Source organism: Gossypium hirsutum, chromosome A13, assembly GCF_007990345.1.
Source record: "Gossypium hirsutum isolate 1008001.06 chromosome A13, Gossypium_hirsutum_v2.1, whole genome shotgun sequence".
Classification (NCBI taxonomy): Eukaryota; Viridiplantae; Streptophyta; class Magnoliopsida; order Malvales; family Malvaceae; genus Gossypium; species Gossypium hirsutum.
In genome coordinates this window covers 105,286,854-105,309,831 of record NC_053436.1, presented here as the reverse complement: position 1 = coordinate 105,309,831, position 22,978 = coordinate 105,286,854, and the positions used below count along the sequence as shown (strand labels likewise).

At 35.5% G+C, this 22,978-nt stretch overlaps 1 protein-coding gene across 1 annotated transcript; it reads right to left on the bottom strand.

Moving 5' to 3' along the window:
- Positions 1-18,993: 18,993 nt before the first annotated feature.
- On the bottom strand, positions 18,994-22,689 carry LOC121212347 (uncharacterized). The gene is made up of 6 exons (XM_041084816.1): positions 22,531-22,689; positions 21,612-22,097; positions 20,911-21,287; positions 20,451-20,805; positions 19,509-20,328; positions 18,994-19,448 (listed from the first exon to the last, which is right to left on the bottom strand). Exons 1-6 carry the CDS (start codon positions 22,687-22,689, stop codon positions 18,994-18,996), a joined length of 2,652 nt encoding a protein of 883 aa, XP_040940750.1.
- Between the last annotated feature and the right edge of the window lie 289 nt (positions 22,690-22,978).

The window sequence follows — 22,978 nt, the reverse complement described above, 5'->3', positions numbered from 1 at the left end:
CGCATGATATGACAATGCATGTATATATATGTTATCTATGACCATACATAAAATGATAACGTATCTTGTGTAATTTATGCCATTATTCATTTTTTTTATATTATATTTGCATGGATTGTTAAAGAAGATATTATGTAGGTTAGCTTATTTAAATATTAACCCTTTGTAAAATGACAAATGCATTATCACTTTAAAGAATTTTTATATTTCATTCGATCCAAAAAGAATTCTGGAAGTAGTACCCTAACATGCTGGGTTGCGATTTCCTGTTTGTCTAAATGCCTAAAAATATCCTTCTAAATAAGTTTTGAAAATCACAAGATGATTTTAGATTACGAAAGTTTAAGAATATCGTGTTCAATCATGCTGGATATGATATTTATATCCTTTCGAAACAAAGGAATCTTGATTCTTTTAACTCAAATTATTACGATTTTAAAAGAGATCTTATTTCTAAATTCATTCAAACACTTGACATTAAGACAAAATTATTCAATTTGGTACCAATTTTGGGCGTTACGAGGGTGTCAATCTTTCCTCGTACGTAACCGACTCCCGAACCTATTTTCTTGTAATTTCGTAGACCAAAACGTTTTATAAATTGATCCAATTACACTTTACAAGGTTGGTGTCGACTCCCGTTTTCATTTTTTTAAAGTCGTACCCCATTTTTCAAACCCCGTTTTAAAAGGGTTTCGACAGCTTGGCGACTCCGCTGGGGACAATAAGAGAGTCAAGCCAAAAAATTGATAACTTTTTGTCTTAATGCTAAAAATTTGAAGGGATTTAAAGATAAAGTTCCCTTTTCATGTGTTCGCTGCATATGTTCGTTATATTATCTGCACACATTGCATTTACATGACCGTTGGTCGCACCTTTAAGTGGGAGTGAGAAGCTACGCTTTTGTGAGGTTTTCACCTCCGTATGAGCTAGTGGATTGATTCCGGGATACTGTACCTATGTTTTCGTGAGATTTTCATCTCCGTATGGCCATAGGGAAATGTGTCTCCCTGAACTAAACTTGGTCTATATGAGCCTATAATGGGTGAGGACCGAGGAATCTGCTGGTTCAGGTACCCTTGATTTAGAACTAAAACTCATATAGTGAACTTTAAGTGCTTACCCTAGGGAAATAGTGACAGCCTTTAGTAAGCTACCCTTGTAAGTACTTTTTATTTTTTTTATGATACTGACCTATTTTATTTTGCTGTTATTGCATGTCATTCAACATTTAAAGGTGTTGATTCAAGGTTTGATTTCTAGATTAGAAAGTTTTGTAATGAGGAACGAATACCTTAATAAAGTGGAGGACAACGCCCCTGTCTGTACCTAGTCAGAGAAAACCCAATTAGAGAAAGGAGATAGTGTCACTGAGGGGCATACATCGGAGTTATGGGACTTCACCCGTATTAATTCGACGCAGAATGAGTTTCAGGAGTTGAGAGAAATTTGGGCCCAATGAGATGACGAGGCTAAGCAGCTTTTCTATCAGAATTATGGAGACCTTTCCTATTTGCTAGACGTCCAAGTAGATAGGCACTTGTTTCGAGCTATGGTATAGTTCTGGAACCCTGCTTATAGTTTCTTTACATTTGGTGATATTTATCTTGCACCTACTTTGGAGGAGTATACGACTTTATTGCGTTGCCTGAGGATTCAGGGTAACAAGGATTATGTTAGGCCCGCTAGTTTTCCAACTTTTGCAAAGAAGTTGGTGATGATTACTGGGATAAGTGAGCAGTGGGCTGTAGCTCGTGTGCAGCAAAAGGGTGATAGTAAGTGCGTTCTATGGGCCATTTTGAGGGATTTCATATCGACACATCCAGACGTAAAGAAAAGGGTCGACGTCCTAGCTTTGAGTATTTACGGCATGGTGATTTTCCCAAAGGAGTTGGGCCACATAGATGAGACAGTTACGGATTTGTTCGATCATGTCGGTAAGCAAAATACACCGGTACCAGCAATCCTAGCTAAGACATTTAGATCCTTGAGTACATGTTGGAGGGCCGGCGAGGTAGATTTATTGGATGTGCGCAATTGTTGCTAGTCTGGTTCCATAGCCACTTCTCGAAGCTTGATAAGGTTCCTTTCTGAGTATTCTTTGAGGGTTATTCTCCCTTAAAAGAAGCAGTAGACATGCCTAGGAGAGATGACATTTCAGAGGAAAGTTGGATAGACATTCTTCAGAATCTTCGAGAGAAAGATGTTATGTGGAAGGCTCCTTGGTTGGTTCCTAGTGAAGTCCTCTACCGCTGTGGTAGTTTTGATTGGGTCCCTTATATTCACTAAATTATTAATATTTTATACTCTTTTGTCGGATTTAGTGATCTCGAATCACTATTCCGACACCACTGAAAATTTAGGCTATTACAATTCTCCCCCTCTTAAGAAATTTCATCCTCGAAATTTCTTACCTGAAAATAGGTTCGAATATTGTGATTTCATTGATTCCTCTGTTTCCCAAGTTGCTTCCTCCACACCATGTCGATGCCACAACACTTTAACTAATGGTGCCTTTTTATTCCGCAGTTCTTTAATTTCCCGAGCTAAAATCTTCACTGGTTCTTCTGAATAAGTCATATCTGACTGAAGCTGAATTTCTGTATGCGGAATCACATGTGAAGGGTCTGATCTATAACGTCTCAGCATAGACACATGGAACACATTATGAATCTTCTCAAGCTCTGGAGGTAAAGCTAATCGATATGCTACAGGGCTGACTCTTTCAATAATCTCGTATGGTCCAATAAATCTTGGACTTAGTTTTCCTTTTCTGCCAAATCGTAATATTTTTTTCCACGGCGACACCTTTAAGAACACTTGATCACCCTCATTAAACTCTATTTCTCTTCTTTTCAAGTCAGCATATGAGTTCTGACGATCCGAAGCAGCTTTCAGACAATCTCGAATAATCTGAACCTTTTCTTCAGTTTCCCGAATTAAATCGACCCCCACCGACTTGGATTCACTCAATTCTAACCAATGCAATGGAGTCTTACATTTTCTTCCATATAAAGCTTCAAATGACACCATTTTATACTGGATTGATAACTGTTGTTGTAAGCAAATTCGGCCAGTGGTAAATATTTTTCCCAACTACCACCAAACTCTAGTATACAACATCTCAACATGTCTTCCAAAATCTGAATTACCCGCTCTGATTGCCCATCAGTCTGAGGATGAAAAGCGGTACTAAAATTTAGCTTTGTGCCTAAAGCTTCCTGTAGTTTGCTCCAAAACCTCGATGTAAACCTTGGATCTTGATCCGAAATAATGGATGTTGGAACCCCATGTAACCTCACAATCTCAGAAGTACAGTTCTCCTAACTTCTCCGGTGGAAAATCTGTTCTGACTGGAATAAAATGTGCTGATTTTGTCAATCTATCAACAATTACCCAGATTGAATCTTTCTTCTTCGGGGTCACAGGTAACCGGATACAAAATCCATCGTAACATGTTCCCACTTCCACTCTGGAATCATAATAGGTTGTAATAAACCCGTTGGTACCTGATGTTCTACTTTCACCTGTTGACATATTAAACACTTTGCTACAAACTCACAAATTTCCCTTTTCATACCAGGCCACCAATACATCTATTTCAAATCACAATACATTTTTGTACTTCCAGGGTGAATAGAATACCTACTACTGTGAGCTTCAGAAAGAATATCATTTTTCAAGTCTGAATTATTTGGAACGCAAATTCTTTTACGATAGTATAACATACCATTCTCATCAATGTTATACTCTGAATCTTGCTTGTCTCGAGCTATTTGTTTCTTTAATACCAATTTTGAATCTTCATCTTGCAACTCCCGAATTCGTTGGAGAAACACAGGTTTGGCTTTCAATTCCGCTATTACAAATCCATCTTCACTAACAAACAAATGGGCATTCATTGACCGGAGTGCGAACAAAGATGATTTCCGATTGAGTGCGTCCGCAACTATATTAGCCTTTCCCAGATGATAATCGATAACAAGGTCATAATCTTTTAATAACTCGAGCCATCTTCTCTGTCTCAAATTCAACTCTTTCTGCGTCATCAAATACTTCAAACTTTTATGATCTATATAAACATAACATTTTTCACCATATAAATAATGTCTCCAAATTTTCAAAGCAAAAACAATTGCAGCCAACTCCAAATCATGTGTAGGATAATTCTTTTCGTGTGATTTTAGCTGCCGAGAAGCATAGGCCACCACTTTTCCCGACTGCATCAGCACACAACCTAAACCATTCAAAGATGCATCACTGTATACAACATATGGCACACCTGATTCTGGTTGAGTCAACACTGGAGCTTTTGTCAACATATTCTTCAATTGATCGAAACTTTGCTGGCATTCATTAGACCACACAAACTCAACATTTTTCTGTAGCAATCGTGTCATAGGCGAAGCAATCATTGAAATTTTTTTAATAAAACGGCGATAATATCCATTTAAACCCAGAAAACTTCGTACTTCCGTTACATTCTTTGGAGTTTTCCAATTTACCACTGCAGATACTTTATTCGGATCTACTCGAATCCCTTCGGCTGAAACAATGTGACCCAGAAATCCCACCTCATGAAGCCAAAATTCATATTTGCTGAATTTTGCATATAATTGCTTTTCTCACAAAGTTTGTAACACTATCCTCAAATGTTGGGCATGCTCCGGTTCTGTCTTTGAATAGATCAGTATATCATCAATAAACACAACTACAAATCTATCCAAATAAGGCTAAAAAATCCGATTCATTAAGTCCATAAATGCAGCAGGAGCATTAGTTAAACCAAAAGGCATTACCAAAAACTCGTAATGACCATACCGAGTTTTGAAGGCAGTTTTCGGCACATCACATTCTTTAACTTTCAGTTGATAATATCCGGATCGAAGATCTATCTTTGAAAACACAGCAGCACCTTTCAACTGATCAAACAAATCATCAATGCGAGGCAAAGGATATTTATTTTTAATTGTAACCCTGTTTAGCTGCCTGTAGTCTATGCACAGTCTTAGAGATCCGTCTTTCTTTTTCACGGACAAAACTGGTGCACCCCAAGGTGACATACTCGGTCTAATAAATCCTTTGTCTAGTAATTCCTGCAACTGTGTCTTTAGCTCTTTTAACTCAGCTGGTGCCATACGGTATGGTGTCATTGATATAAGAGCTGTCCCCGGTACTACATCAATCACAAATTCAACTTTCCGATCTAGTGGTAAACTCGATAATTCTTCAGGAAATACGTCAGGAAATTCATTAACAACCTGCAACTGTTCTAGTTTTGGTTCAGATCCTTGAGTATCAAGGATGTAAGCTAAAAATACTTCATTACCCTTCCGCATTAACCTCTGAGCCGAAAAAGATGAAATAATTTTAACAACATCATTTGAATTCTCAGGCTCAGCAGAAAGTATATCACCTGTCCGACATTTCAAACTGATCCGTTTCTCACGACAATTTACCACAGCATCATATTTTGTCAACCAATCCATTCCCAATATAACATTAAATTCCCGAAAAGGTAGCAACATTAAATCAACAGGGAATTCACAGCCTTTTATTTTCAGTGGACAATTTCGACACACTAAATTTACCATCATCTTTTGTCCTAATGGATTAGTAACTTGAATATCATATTCAGTTGGTTCAACTGACAATTTCTTTTCTAATGCTAATACTGTGCAAATATAAGAATGTGTACACCCTGGGTCAATTAATGCATATACAATAACATCAAAGAGATAGAAAGTACTAGCAATAACGTCTGGAGTCGTGGCTTTTTTCTAGCTCGGATGGCATATGTACGTGCTGGTGCTCTAACCTCAGACCGAGCAACAGAATCTTTTGCACTCGAGCGAATAGCTCTTGCAGCACTACTTTGACTCGCACGTTTACTTCTCTGAGAAGTAGTCATCTGTTTCTCCTTCGTTCTTCTTCATCTTTTTGTAACAGAGGATGATTTCGGATAAAATGATCAGTAGCTCCACATTTGTAGCAAGCTCCTATTTTACCTCTGCATTCACCCAAGTGGTATTTTCCACAGTGTTGACATTTAGACCTGGGAGTATTTTGTACACTGGCTTCACTAGCAATTGATCTGATTGATATTCCACGATCAGGTTGAGTTACTCTAGTCTTCGATCATTCAAGTACCGATGTAGCTCTAATGGAATCCTCCTTAAACTTTTTAATCGGAAATGCTGAAAATGTTTTGGAGGAGCTTCTTTTATAAGATTCTTTATTTCTTCTTTCTCGTTGCATCTTTCTGTTGTACACTTCTTCCATCTTTTGAGCTCGATCGGATAAAACCACAAATTCTCAAATTCCGTACCACCTATTATCATTCTGATTTTATCATTTAGACCTTCTTCAAATCAAACACACATGGCTTATTCTGTAGGAACAATCTCTCGAGCATATTTGCTAAGGTATACAAACTCCCTCTCATACTCAGCTACTGTCCGATTTCCCTATCGAAGATCAAGAAATTCTCTCTTTTTCTTTTCTAAATATCATTTACCAACATATTTCTTTTTAAACTTAGCTTGGAAAAATTCCCAAGTAAGTTTATCGGCTGGTACCACAGCTTCTATTGTCTCCCACCAGTGATATGCTTCTTCTTTTAACAAGGAAACAGCACACCTTAAATAGTCATATGGAGAACAAGCCATTTGTTTAAAAACTCTTATCGTGCTATGCAACCAATACTCAGCTTTTATTGGATCATCATCTGACCTGCCCCGAAATTCTTCAGCCCCAAATTTTCTGAGTTTTTCTACCGGAGTTCTCTTACTTGATTCAGTTGCTGGAGGAGGTGGAGGAGAAATCGAGGATATTACTGGTGGGACTGTAGGGGGAGAAGGTTGCTGGGTCTAATTCCTTTCCTGCATCCTCTCATTATACCACTGATTCATTACTCCAATAATCATGTTTCTAAGTTCTTGTTCTCGCATCAAGGAAATTGGAACATCGCTACTTGTCCCTTGTTCAGATGTCTGTACTCTACTATTTGCTTCTTCTTATTCAGTATGTTCAAGTCTATCCGACATCTTTAAAATCTATTAAAAAAACAAGGGTTAAATCGGATCATACACATCACACTATCACAGATTTATATGGCATGTATTTCTAAACATTTTACGTATCATGTTTATTCCGAGAATCGGCTAAACCGGGCTCTGATACCAATAAATGTAACACCCTCTAATCCCAAACCGTCATCGGAATAGGGTTACGAGGCGTTACCGAATATATTGGTTAATTTACAAACAATTCATGAATAAATAACAAATATATTAAAATTAAATCATTAAATCTCTTTTATGAACTCTCGAGGCCTAAATCACGTATTATAAATGAATAGGGACTTATTCAAGTACTCCGAAAATTTTTCGTAATATAATAATAATTATATATTTTTTTTAAAAAAACTCAATATAACCCCTTTAGAAACATCTAAACTTCCCTACAATTTCAAATTTGCAACTAACTCAACACAACAACAACTCAACAAATACAATCTTCATCCAAATCACATTCGTCTTATAACAATATCACTAATCCTTATTTTATCTAACATTATATCCATTCATACTTTCAAGTAGTATTTAAACATCTTAATTAATTTCCATTCATATCATATATCAACTTATATTAACTTAACTAATATATTCATGAGTTGATACAAAACATAGTCACATAAGCTCCTATACATGCCATATAAACCATTTAAAGTATTTATAACAAAATCTACCCAAAAATCGAGATAGTGTGACTTGAGTGTGATGATCCGATCCTCTGACCTTCCCGTTAATCTACAAAGAGCATTAAACATTACAGGTAAGCTAACTATAGCTTAGTAAGTTCGTCGGCTTAAACCATAAACCTTACCAATATTAGTTTCAAAAATTTAAATCATATGGACATTTCAAGTAAGTTACTTTCATCCTGTAAATCATAATTTCATTTTAAAAATAATTTACTTAATTGAGCTAAAAAATAATGATAACATTATTTATATTTCTTTTTCCACACGTTACAATTACGACTTACCGACTTGTCAATTTAAGGAACGACTTACAGATTTGAGTACATCGTGATCTGAAACCCGAAATCTAACTGAAGCACATAAGTGCTAAATGGAAGCCCGAAGGCTAACTGAAGCACATAAGTGCTAAACAGAAGCCCGAAGGCTAACTGAAGCTCATCAGAGCTGAACTGAAACCCCAAAAGCGTTAATTGAAACTCATATGAGCTAACGGAAGCTCGTAAGAGCTAAACAAAAAGCAAACACGAGAGTTCGCAACAAATGCTGAATCCTGGTTTACTTGGGTAATTTACCGTCAATTCGTCTTTTTCATCGAACGTTCGTACTCATTTCCTGCATTCCGTTCCTCCGAAATACTCAGTTCAATTTCGTAACTTTTGTACATGATTTAATTATTTTCAACAATTAACATACATAAATATTAATCACCATTCATAAAATAATATTGAAATTTAATAATTTAATCGTACGAACTTACCCGGAATAATTTGCAGTAGTTGTAGAGATTTCTGGAACTATTCCGGAATTTTCTCTTTTCCTCGTTTATCCTCGATTTCTTAATCTATAATATAAAATTTTTCACTTATCAGTATTGACTTCACATTCATTCTATTTCACGTCCTTAATGTTTATAACTCGCTTATAAGTAACATTATCTGGAATTTCACTATTTATCTATGTATATTCAATGCTGTCCATCCGTGTCATAGTCACTAAACTATTTTTATCTTGAGTTACAGAACTCAAAATTAGGATCCGTTAATTTTATCTAAAACAAGACTCACATATCTTCTTATTTTAAAATTTTCAGAATTTTTCGTTTAGCCAATAAGTACAGTTTATTTTTTAAAGTCACCCCTGTTCTGCTGTCTGTCAATTCCGACCCTTCTTCACTAAAAATTAATTATCTCTTCGTAAAAAATTCGGATGATGTCCATGTTTGTTTCTATTGAAAATAGATTCATTAAGGATTTTAAAAATATAAATTTAAGCCCCTAATTATTTTTATCAAATATTTTATGATTTTCCAAAGTTAGAACAGGGGAACCCGAAATCATTCTGAAATTGTCTCACAAAATCTATTATATCTCATGATCTATTATTTTTCATCTTTTAATTCGATTTCTACAATTTATGGTGATTTTTAAAAGTTAGACTACTGCTGCTGTCCAAAACTGTTTTAGTGCAAATGTTGATTTCGATTTTTGCCCCAAATTTCACAGTTCGTACAATTCAGTCCTTACTCAATTAATCCCTCAATGAAGCTAATTTTTCCTAATTAATGCGTTACGTAGACATTATAAGTTATTTCACAATTATTTAAATTCATAATTTCCACATAAGACCCTAACTTCAAACTCTTTCACCATTAGGTCCCAAACATTCACTTTCTATTCAATTCTTTCAATAAAATCAGCATATAAACAATTTAAAACTCTAATTCCATGCTAAATCATCATATACTTCCAGCACATATTCATAGAAACTTCCAATTTCTTTTATAGAATCAAAAACTAATGAATTCAACAAGTGGACCTAGTTGTAAAAGTCATAAAAACACAACAATTTCAAGAAATAATCAAGAATTGAGCTTACTTGCAGTAAAAAAACAGCTTAATAAAACCCTTATATGGTGTTTTTTTCTCATGAGAATGCAGAAAAATAATGAGAAATCTAGATAATTCCACTTTAGTCCTAGGTTTATTAAGTAAATTTTGCAATATTCCAATTTTTCCCTTAATCCATCAATTTTCCTGCTGATTTCATGCCTCTTGCCGTCCAGCCCAAATAGACCTTGGGTCTATTTGCCTTTTAAACCCTCTTTCTTTAATCATTTAAGCTATTTAATCATTTTCTATAATTTTACATTTGTTACAATTTAATCCTTTTTATTCAATTAACTATCGAAACTTTAAAATTTCTTAACGAAACTTTAATCCTAACTTATTAACACTCCATAAATATTTATAAAAATATTTTTGGCTCGTTTTAAAATTTTCAAACTCTCGATATCTCATATCCGATTCTAATTTTTAAAATTTTTATTTTTAGTACACTATTTGCTATTTCAAAAATTTTCCTAACTTCACACTAACTTATATTCACTAAATTATTAATATTTTCTACTCATTTTTCGGATTTAGTGATCTCGAATCACTGTTCCGACACCACTGAAAATTTAGGCTATTACATTTCTCATCACTTTCTCTTATTTTCTCTTCACTAACATATCAAGAACATAAGACCTTATAAAAGAAAACTCTACTATAACATTATTTCCATGCTTTGTCAATAATAAAAAACTTAAAAACATATTGAAATCTTGATATACTTACCTTGTTCTATTGATACTAATCTTTAACTTGATTTTCTCTCTCCTCCAGCTTTTATTTCTTGAATCCAACTTGATATTCTAACTCCCCATGGTCTCCTTAACATTTTTCTCTCTTAGTAGCTATGGAAATTCTTTTGATTTCTAGGTGAAAATGGTGAATTTTTTTGGTGGAAGGACCAAATTGTAAAGAAAAGAAAATTTCTTTCTTTTCCTTCTCTTCTAACGTTAGTTGCATGCATGGAAAGATGATGAAAATTCTTCATCTTTCCTTCCTTTTATACTAAATAATTAATAATGAAATAATAATAAATAATAAAATATCTCATTAAAATAATATATATCTAATTAAATAATCATAAAATATCATCAAAATCATCATTACTGTCTAGATTTCTCTCTCTTCCAATTGACCATTTTGCCCTTTATTATCTTTTAAGATTCCATCCTTGAGTCATCATTTAATTTGGCTAAATTGCAATTTAGTCCCTCATAGTTCTTCACCTATTTAATTTTGTCCTAATTCATCCATTTTCCTTAGTTTCTAGATCATTCCACTCTTAAAATATTTACACTATTGGTCCTTCAACTTTTTCATATTTACACTTTAACCCCTCAAATTTTGAGTATTTACTCTTGTGCAACAAAACTTTTCTCACTTTTACAATTTAGTCCTTTCTTGAATTAATATATCATAATATACTTCTCAATATTGACATAACTTAAAATTTCCCTTTTTGTCACTTTATTTCCTTATTTTACTATATCAAGGATAATATCTTACTGTAAAAATTTTCAGGGTATTACAGAATCCATTCTGCTTCATCTAGTTTTATCTTCGACAAAATTTGGAGAGAAGGTATTTCTACTTCAATAGGTAACACTGCCTCCATTCCATATACCAACGAAAAAGGAGTTGCCCCAATAGAGGTTCTGATGGACGTTCGATAAGCTAAGAGTACAAATGGTAACTTCTCATGCCAATCTCTATAGGTTTCAGTCATTTTCCCCACTATCCTCTTGATATTCTTGTTTGCTGCTTCTACTGCCCCATTCATTTTTGGGCGATACGGAGAAGAGTTATGATGCTTAATCTTGAACTGACTGCAAACTTCTGCTATGGTTTTGTTGTTCAAGTTCAATGCATTGTCTGATATGATCCTTTCAGGCATCCCATACCGACAAATGATCTCTTTCTTCAAGAATCGACTCATAGCCGACTTAGTAACATTCGCATAAGAAGCAGCCTTTATCTACTTTGTGAAGTAATCAGTGACCACAAAGATAAAGCGATGCCCATTTGAAGCTTTTGGTGATATTGGCCCAATGACATCCATGCCCCACATGGAAAAAGGCTATGGAGAAGTCGTAACATGTAGAGGTGAAGGTGGTACATGAATCTTGTCTCCATAAATCTGACATTTATGGCATTTCTTGGCGTAGTTGATACAATCCCCTTCCATAGTAGACCAATAATATCCAAACCTCATGATTTGTCTAGCCATTGTGAAACCATTAGTGTGCGTCCCACAAACACCCTTGTGAACTTCTTCCAAGATTAACTTAGCTTCCACGGCGTCAACACATCTCAATAGTACTTGGTCCTTTCTTCTTTTGTACAAGATGTCCCCATCCAAAACGAAGTCGCAGGCTAATCTCCTTAAAGTTCGCTTATCATTTTCAATTGCCTGTTCTGGGTATTTACGATCTCTCACATATTGCAATATATCCTGATACCAAGGGTTATCATCCTTTTCTTCTTCCTCAATGTTACAACAGCGATCTGGAGCCTCAAAGATACTCATCTGAATGAGTCTCATCTCCTCCTCTTTATTTGCTTTAATCATTGAAGCCAAGGTTGCTAGAGCATCTGCCATCTGGTTTTCATCTCGTGGGATATAATTGAAAGTGATGTCATCGAATTCCTCAAGTAATCTCAAAACTACCTTTCGATAATTGATCAATTTAGGATCCCTTGTCTCCCATTCACCTCTAAGTTGGTAAATTACCAACGCAGAATCTCTATATACTTCCAAGGTTTTTATTCCTCGCTCTATAGCCGCTCGGAGTCCCATGATGCACGCTTCATACTCGGCCATATTGTTTGTACAATCAAAATCCAACTTGCACGTGAATGGATAATGATCACCATTTGGGGATACCAAGACTGCCCCAATTTTATTTCCCACCTCATTGGATGCCCCATCAAAGCTTAACTTCCAAGTACAATCCTCTGTAGTTGCTATACACATCAACTCCTCATTTGGGAACTCGAAATTCAACGGCTCATAGTCCTCTAGAGCTCTACTAGCTAGAAATTCCGCTATCGCGCTTCCTTTTATAGCCTTCTAGCTCACATAGACTATGTCAAACTCTAAAAGAAGAATTTGCCACCTCGCCATTCTCCAATTCAAAGCTGTCGACTCCATCATATACTTCAAACGATCAAGTTTTGAAATAAGCCAAGTAGTATGATATAGCATGTACTGTCTTAACCTTCGAGTCGTCCAGATTAAAGTACAACATAATTTCTCAATTGGCGAATATCTCATCTCACACTCTGTGAATTTCTTGCTGAGGTAGTATATTGCCTTCTCTTTTCTTCCCGATTCGTCATGTTGACCAAGCACACATCCCATAGAATTACTAAACACTGATAAGTACAGAATTAATGGTTTATCCGGACTAGATGGGGATAGTACTGGAGCGTTTAGCAGGTATTGCTTGACTTTGTCAAAGGCATTCTGGCATTCCTCATTCCAAGTACCTTGGTTGTGTTTTTTAAGGAGGCAAAATATAGGATACACATTTCTCAGTTAATTGTGAAATTGTAATGACCCAAATTTTTACAGTTATCAAAAAAGTGCATTTTCGGGTCTCCGTTTCTAAAAAAATAGATTTGTAAATATTTATTAAAAATATTTACGAAGTTAAGAGAGTGATTAATTAAAGTTTAATGAAGCAAATTATCTTAAATAAAGGATAATTAGATAAAAGGATTAAATTGAATGAAGTGTGAAAGTTTAATTATAGAATAAAGAAAATTAAAAGGACTAAATAAGAAATAAACCAAAAAGAGTGCCAAGTGTATGGCAAAAATAAAATACAAGTATAATAAATATAATACACACATTTGTAATACATATATTTATTTGCTTATTATTTAAGTAAATATTAATGTATTTATTATTATTAAATTACTATTATATGATAAATAAATTAAAAAGTTGACAAATGTATGGTATGTATAGTGACATGTGTGATACTAATATACATACATTTGTAAAATACATGTATATTTACTTATTATATAAGTATATTATTAAATTATATATTATTATTAAGTAAAAGATATTTATATAATAAATAGATTAAAGAAAGACAAATGTAATAATATATGTGTATACAAATGTAAAATAGATATTGGATATTAAATAGATATTTTATTATAACTATTATTAAGTTATTATAATATATATAAAGTAAAAGAAATAAAAAGAAAAAGTATAGAAAAAGAAAGAAAGGATGAAACGAAACAGAGATCAGGGGAAAGAAAGAAGGAAAAAAAAAGAAAGAAGGAAAAAGGGAAAAATTGGGATTTCAAGGCTTGAAAGTTAAATAGGCAAGTCAATTTAGCCCTTTTTACTTAATTTTGATGTTTTGGAAGCTTTGGGACAAGGTTTTGATGAAATTAAGTGAATATTTTGAAAGTTATTAGATTTTTAAATATTGTTCATGTTGAATAAAAAGATGAATTAGGGGTTAGATTGATAGGAATTCAAGTTAGAAATAAAATAAGGATTGAATTGTAAATGAATTCATAAGTTTTATGTTGTAGGGACTAAATTGATAAAATTTCAAAATTAGAAAAATATGCTGGAAATTTAATAGTTAAGTATGAGTTTAGTTAAAAATTGAGTAGAAATAAAGTATGAATTAAGATAGAAAAGTAAGTGAATTTAGTTAGGATTAAATTGAAATTAAAAGTAGAAAATCAACATTTTGCACTAAGACTATTTTGGACAGCAGCAGTATTCTAAGTTTTAAAAATCACCAAAAATTGTAGAAATTGAATTAGAGAATTAATAAAATATGGAATTAAATATTATTGAGTCTAGTTTCTTATAGAAGAAACGGTGTAAGCAATTGAATTGTAAATTATGAGATATAATGAATTTTGTGAGACAAGGTCAGAATGAATTCGGGTTTCCCTGTTCTGACTTTGAAATATCACAACAAATTGAAGAAAAATAATTAGAGGCTTAAAGTTATATTTTTAGAATTCATAATGAATCTATTTTCAGGAGAAATCAACGGGAATATTATCCGAGTTCTGTACTGTGAGATAATTAATTTTTAGTGAAGAAGGGTCGGAACTGTCAGACAACAGAATAGGGGTGAATTTAAAGAATAAACTGTACCTAATGGCTAAACTAAAAATTCTTAAAATTTTATGGTAAGAAGATATATGAGTCTAGTTTCAGGGAAAATTAACAGATCTTAATTTATAGTTCTATAGCTCGAGTTATAAATAACTTAGTGAGTATGACACAGATGGACAACTTGAATATTCATAAAAGTAAATAATAAAAATTATAGATAATGTTACTTACAAGTGTGTTATATACACTAAGGATGTGGAATGGAGAGGAGGAGGAGGAAAAATATGTATGAATATTCATCTAGCATGGCTAATTTGCATGTTTTAGGCTCAGGGACTAAATTGAATAAAAGTAAAATTTTATTGGTAATTTTGTAAAAATGTCAGAAATGACCAAATTGCATGAAATGGATTATTTTATTATTCTCACAGATGGGCAGCTTGAATATTCATAAAAGTAAATAATAAAAATTATAGATAATGTTATTTACAAGTGTGTTATATACACTAAGGATGTGGAATGGAGAGGAGGAGGAGGAAAAATATGTATGAATATTCATCTAGCATGGCTAATTTGCATGTTTTAGGCTCAAGGACTAAATTGAATAAAAGTAAAACTTTATGGGTAATTTTGTAAAAATTTAGAAATGACCAAATTGCATGAAATGGATTATTTTATTATTTAAATTACAAAATTGAATGAAATTATTAATTTAGTTCAAGATCGGGGGAAAACATGTTTTAGGGATTAAATTGAAAAGTGTTGAAATTATGGAAAATTCTGATATTTTATAGAATTCATGAATTGTTATCAATATGTATGAGAATAATATCTAGAAATAAGGATTAAATTGCAAGTATTTTATTTTCCTGACCCTAAGGATGAAATCGTCATTAATTAAAAGTTTAGGGGCAAAATGATAATTTTGCCTAGAGCATTAATTAAATGCATTAGAATATGAAATGAATGAAAATGATGATCAAATTTATTTATAAAGATCCAGACGACTCAAATACGAGACTTGATCATGGAAAATAAAAATATCGAATTAATGAAATTATAAACACTAATAAGCAATGAGGTAAGTTTGTGTAACTTGAATTGTATTTTTAAATACTTGAAATATGTGGTTATGTGATGAAAATATGATTTGAATGTTCAATTCATGATAATTGATGAAATATTGATAATACTCGATATAAATTGAAAATAAATCCCGATTAAATGGAATGGAATTTGATGGATCATTGGAAAAGGAATTGACGGTAAAAAGGATCTAGCCCGGACGGGTGATCCTATTCTGATATAGCCCTCCCAAAGAATACGTGTAAAATGGATTTAGCCCGAATGGGTAATCCGAATTAGGGTCTGAATTTAGCCTGGACTAGTAATTCAGATCCAAGCTCATTAGAGTAATTGTCGTTGCAGGGGATTTAGCCTGGACTGGTAATCCCGACAATACTCTATGAGTTTATATTACAGGGGATTTAGTCTGGACTGGTAATCCCGCTGTAAGGATTAGGTTCGCGGGAGTGTGCTTTCTGAAATAAAATGTGTAAGACCATGGTTGAAAGATACCATGGCAACATGATATAAAATGTGTAAGACTATGGTTGAAAGATACCATGGTAACATGATGAAATGTGTAAGACCATGGTTGAAAGATACCATGGCAACATGATATAAAATGCGTAACACCATGGTTGAAAGATACCATGGCAACATGATATAAAATGTGTAAGACCATGGTTGAAAGATACCATGGCAACCTGACATGAAAAGAATAAGACCGTGGTTGAAAGATACCAGGGCAACATGACAGAAAATGAATGAGTAAGACCATAGTTGAAAGACACTATGGCATCATGTAAAAGATAAATAAAACCGTGGATGGGAGACGCTAATACATCTATTGAACAATTAATATTCAGGTAATACTTATCAGATGACGAATGGTTATATGAAATGGTTGTGTGAAATGTTTACAATAACTGGTCATATGGAAATATATGTACAAAATAGTTGTATGAAATAATTATGAAGATAAATAAACGAAATAAGTATAAGTACATGGAATATAATTATGTCAAGTTTGATATAAACTATTACCGGAATAAATATACATAAAATATATGGAAATGATGGAGCATGAAATATTGATATAATGAAATGAATGATATATGCTTATGAAGAAACGGTAAGAGCATGATATGTTTCATGACATGTACATATATGATTACCTTTGATATGTTGATACAAGGAAATTATGTAAGTTGAGACTATTATTAAACTCAAGTGCGATATGTAGAGAAAATAAGTATATCAATGTTGAATTTAGATGAAATGTGTGCAAGTATACTAACAATGATGTTGTTTGACGCTTAGACAAGTGCCAAACTATTGATTGAACGTAACATGTTTAATTATAAGGAGCATTGAAATAGTAAGTACTTAGATGAAAATAAAATTTAAGATTTTGCGAAATTTTTTTTATAATCCCGATTTAATTCCAGTTGGTTCTAATGTATGTTTGGGGCTTCAAAGGCCCAATAGAGAGACGTTATGATTATTTCTAAAATATGAATAATAAATGACTCAGAATTATCTGAAAATGTTCAGTAAACTCCGGTAATGCCTCGTACCCTATTCCGAAAATGGATACGAGTAGGGGTTGTTACAGAAATAAACCGAGCAATATAATTCAACCTTCTAAGAAAACCCTGAACTTCCTTCCGAGTACGTGGTGGAGGCAAATCTCGTATGGCTCTAACTTTGTCTGAGTCAACTTCTATTCCCTTTTCGCTGACCACAAAGCCGAGTAATTTCCCCGACCTAGCTCCAAAAGTGCACTTTGCTGGATTAAGTTTTAACTGAAACTTTCGTAATCTCAGGAACAACTTCCTCAAAACTTCAATATGTTCCTCCTCCGTTCGAGATTTGACAATCATATCATCAACATACACCTCAATTTCTTTGTGCATCATATCATGGAATAAGTTCACCATAGCCCGTTGGTATGTTGCCCCTGCATTCTTTAATCCAAACGGCATTACTTTGTAACAAAAGGTGCCCCATAATGTTATGAATGTGGTTTTATCCATGTCTTCCGGATGCATCTTGATCTGGTTGTACCCTAAGAAACCATCCATGAAGGAGAACAACGAATATCCCACTGTGTTGTCTACCAAAGTGTCTATGTGTGGCAGAGGGAAATTATCTTTTGGGCTAGCTTTGTTCAGATCTCTGTAATCAACGCACATTCATACCTTCCCATCCTTCTTAGGGTCTGGTACAATGTTAGCTACCCATTCAGAGTACTTCACCTCTTGTAAGAATCCTGCATCGAACTGCTTCTTGACTTCGTCCTTTATCTTCAATACGATATCTGGTCTCATTCTTCGCAACTTCTGTTGGATTGGTTTACAATCCTGTCTTATTGGAGGACGATGCACCACGATATCGGTATTTAACCCTGGTATATCTTGATAGGACTATGCGAAGATATCCTTGAACTCACGTAGCAACTCAATCAGTCCTTGCCTTGTGTCCTCAGCAATATGCGTGCCGATTTTCACCTATTTCCCTTCCTCTAGGGTTACATTCTCTATTGCCTCTTTCTCATAGAGCATGATTTGTTTCTCCTCCTGTTTTACCATCCTCAACAGATCTAGAGACACATCACAATCCTAGACATCCTCAAAATCCTGAGATTCCTCTAAACACATGTCTTGATCACGAGAGAAATCAGGATTTGTAATATCAGTGCTCATGTCATTGATATCTAGGGACCTGTGAAGTGTAAAGAATGTACAAGGAATGGATGAATTTAAGAATGATTATTTATGTGCTATGAATGAAAGTATAAGAATTGCAGAAGCTTAAGAGGAATATTGGTTGATAAAAAAAACAATACTCATTCAAATTGATAAAAGTTATGTTTTATTAAAAAAAATAATAGATGATCGTAAGCCTATCCCACAAATGTAATCCTATTACCCCTAGGCCCTAGAGTAACAAGGATGTTTTGAAAATTACTTTGAAAAATTCCTAAAGGCTACATGAAGTTCCTCCACAGTCTAATTGTTCAGAAAGCTTCCCGGTTTGTAAGGGCGAATGCCGTCAAGGTTTCCTTGCTCTGATCCTTCGTCGTGTATAGCATTAACCTGATGACTTTCTTCTATAAGTAACCCTCCCAATATGAAGGTTTGGGATAGTGGAGGGAATGTCATCGGCTCTCACTCCACTTTTCTTCCATTATGGCGTGCCCTCCTTCCCTCTTGGCGCTTCTCAACTTCCTTCCTCCTTTGCTTATAGTCTGGCTTGAAGCCCAAACCAAAGTGATCTCTCTTCTCTTTCAGTTCTGGGATCTGAATTCCTCCTTGCAGGTATTTTCCTAACCCTCTTCCTGGTAAGGCTTCCTTTCCCACCATCATTTGTAGAGCCATTCTTGCTATCTTTGGCACCGGTGGCTCACTCCCTTCTGAAATGAAGGTTGGATTCACAAATTCTAAAGTGCGAAAGGAACACTCAATAAACTCTTCGTTCGTCTCGACATAAGGGGCCTTACTAGTGACTGTGGCTATAATGTCCTCCTCTGCATTGATGGTTACTAACCGTCCATCCGTCACTAACTTTAATTTTTGGTGTAACGATGAGGGCACTGCTCCCGCTGAATGTATCCATGGCCTCCCTAATAAGCAATTGTAGGAGGGCTTGATATCCATCACCAAGAAGTCTACTTCGTATATACTCGGCCCAATTTCCAAGGGGATGTCAATCCTTCCTATCACCTTCCTTTCTGTACCGTCGAAGGCTCTTACCATATTTTGACATGTCTTCATGTGAGAACCGTCAATGGGTAATCTGTTCAATGTAGACAACGGTAGAACTTTCAAAGCTGATCCATTATCGACGAGCACGCTTGAGAGTGTGTACCCCTTGCATCGAGTGGTGATGTGCAAGGCCTTTGTTGACCCCCTGCCCCCTGGTGGGATTTCATTATCATTAAAGTAGATGAAATTATTCGCACTTATGTTATTTACCAACCGGTCCAGCTTGTTAACAGATATGTCATGGGTGACATATGTTTCATTGAGCACCCTTAGCAATGCATTTCGATGCACCTCAGAACTCAGAAGTAGAGCCAATACTGATATGCGAGCCGGCTGCCTACGCAACTGCTCGACCATACTATACTTGCTATGCTTAAGGAACTTTAGAAATTCCTTAGCCTTCTCCTCTTTTACTAGCTCCTTAACAGGCACTTCAGCCTCTTTTTCCTTCTCCGCACTTACATTCTTTAATTTTGTAGGCTCCTCTTTGACGCCCACCATATCATACCGCTTCCCACTCCGTGTATGGGGACCCTCAACTTGTACATCTTTAGACGTACTAACTATATTCTCCTCCTCCGGCACTGTCACACTACAGCCATAGCTCCATGGTACCCTATTGCTATCCTTATAAGGGAAAGGCGTAGGTTTATGGATAATGACCTTAGGCTCTGTGTATGCCCCCACTTTATTATTCCTCAGCAGGGAAATAATAATCCTTGGCCAGCTAGTTCCTTTCTGTTTATCCTCCAGCACACACAGCTAGTTCCTTTTTGTTTATCCTCCAGCACACATACTTATTTTTCACAAGAGCTCTCTTAAAAAATTTGTAGTTCTTTATTGTCTATAAAGCTTTGCACCAAGGCCTTGAATTCTTCACAATCTTGAACTTCATGTCCTTCTTTCTCATGGAACTCACCATAGTTCCTTGTTTCTCTTCTCTCATTTTTAGAGGTTAACATGCCTCTCTTCATCATCTCCTCCCAAATCACCTTCATAGGCATCCTCACCTCAGCAACGTCTTCCTTCATTCTTCTCTCACTGGCTTCGCTAATGGCATTCACTCCTTGATCGCTATGATTTGGCAATGGATTTTTAGTATTAGGGGTATTGTCGAACTTCACTACCCCCATCTTAATAAGCCTCTCTACGGCCTTCTTAAAACATGTACAGTTTTCGATTGAATGTCCCGGTATTCCAGCATGGTATTCGCATCTGGCGTTTGCATCGTACCATTTGAGATATGGGGGCTACAGTGGTTTCAAATGAAAAGAAGAAATAGCATGTGCATCGTATAAGCTTTGATAAAGCTCACAATACGTGACGGGGATAGGCGTGAACTGCATCCTTTCAGAATTCTTCCTTGTACCCAATTCCTGCCTTTGATAACTCTGTTGCTTAACCGCAGCTGTTTTAAGTTGACCAACTGTGATTGCCTTCACGTTGAAGGTGCTTGTGTTATTCACTTCACTATCCTTTCTCATTGGAGCCAATCTTTTGGTCGCTTCCCCCTCGATTTTACCACCCCTTATGGCATTCTCGATCATCTCTCCCACCATGACTATATTCGCGAAGCTTTTAGTGGTGTTCCCAATCATGTGAGTGATGAATGGAGCCTTTAGAGTGTTGATGAACAACATGGTACTCTCCTTTTCCAACAACGGTGGTTGAACTTGTATTGCCACCTTTCTCCATATCTGTGCATATTGCCTAAAATTTTCATTAGGCTTTTTCTCCATGTTTTGCAGCGTGATCCTATCCGGAGTCATGTCAGTCACATGATTGTACTGCTGCATGAAGGCCTGTGCAAGATTCCTCCATGAACTTATTCTGGCCCGGCTCAGTTGATTATACCACTTGGCTGCTGCTCCAATTAAACTATCTTAGAAACAGTGGATCAACAGTTGATCATTATTCACGTACCCAGTCATCCTCCTACGGAACATCTTAATGTGGGTTTCTGGGCAAGTAGTTCCATTGTACTTCTCAAATTCTGGCATCTTGAATTTGTGAGGAAGCACCAAGTCTGGGACCAAGCTTAGATCTTTGGCATCAACTCTATGATGCCCATCAGCATTCTCTAAAGCCTTGAATTTTTCCTCCAACCATTTGTAGCGTTCTTCTAACTGTCTTGCAGCCTCAGTTCTAAAAACCTCTTTTTCAGCCATGTCTAAGTCAGGAATGACAAGATTTACAGGATTGTCGCCCAAATTAAATCCCGAACCAGTTGGGAAATTTATGGGGATCCCAGCATCAACCGACCCTTGTTGAGGCCTTATAGAGACAGACGGCCTCCTAGGAAGTGCCTCAGTTGGTGTAGGCACATGGGGTGGGGTGAAACCTAGAGGATGATCCTCACCATCCTCACCAGTAATTGTCATGGGAGCCTTTCCCTTATCAGTGGCCCTCAGTAGTTGACTCATCTCAGCCATCATGTTCTTTTGAGCCTCCAACATTTGCTCCCTCATGTCGTTTTGCATTTTTGCCAATTGCTCTTGCAATTGGTCCTGCATGTCCTTTTGTAGCTGTTCAAATCTTTGTTTCATATTCTTTGACTTAGCGTGCGTACCGTAGGGATGTGTTGCTTCTAGATTTTCTTTCTCTTACTCTCTTTCTCCCTAATAATTTTAACTAATTAGGGTTTTTCTATAAACTCGAATACATATGATGCAATGAGATGCTATGAAATGCAAATGCATGAATGCAAAAAGATGTCGATTCTAATTCAATTTCATTTTAGAAAACGTTATTTAAGGAAAAAAATCTTTTCATAAAACGGATTACAAATACGCTTTCGCCCGTAGGCCTAGAGTCTTAACCCTATCTAAAAACAATGCTAACTCTCGTCCTCTGTCTGACGATGACTCATACATTATACTCAGCGTTCTAGCTTGTACCGCCAAATTTTGCAAGTGTTAAGTGTTCAGCGACCTCTCGAACCTGAACTAAGGCTTCTCCCATGAGATAATCCCTATTTCCAACTTGATCCTGAAGATGGTGAAGTTCTCCCTTCCATTGTTCTTCTCTTGCCTCGAACTGCTCAATCCGCAGCTTACATTCCTGTAGTGCTGCTTCCAACCCTCCAATATCGTGCTTCATTTCCTCGATCTTATTCAAGCTTGCCTTTAACTCGATCACAGAGTTACGACTTTGGTGATGATGAAGAGATCGTCCAAGTTCAGCCACCTTAATTTTTAATCCTTGATTTTCCTTCTCTAGGGCCTGATTACACGATTGCTTCTCTTGAAACTTCTTCTCCCAATACTCGACTTTGGCTCTTTCTTCTTGAATCTCTTGCTGCCACTGCTCGGAAGATCTCCCTAATCTAACCCTTTTCAACGTTACCTGGGCCTTTTTATAGTGCGTCTTTAAATCATCTCGATCTTTC

Excerpts from the sequence above, each read along its gene's own strand:
- LOC121212347 (XM_041084816.1), bottom strand. The coding sequence starts at position 22,689 with ATGAAGCACGATATTGGAGGGTTGGAAGCAGCACTACAGGAATGTAAG. Across the intron at positions 22,098-22,530 it reads TGGGAGAAGCCTTAGTTCAG|GACCAATTGCAAGAGCAATT; the intron begins GTTCGAGAGGTC and ends AAGGACATGCAG. Across the intron at positions 20,329-20,450 it reads GTGAAGAATTCAAGGCCTTG|AAAGGAACTAGCTGGCCAAG; the intron begins GTGCAAAGCTTT and ends GAGGATAAACAG.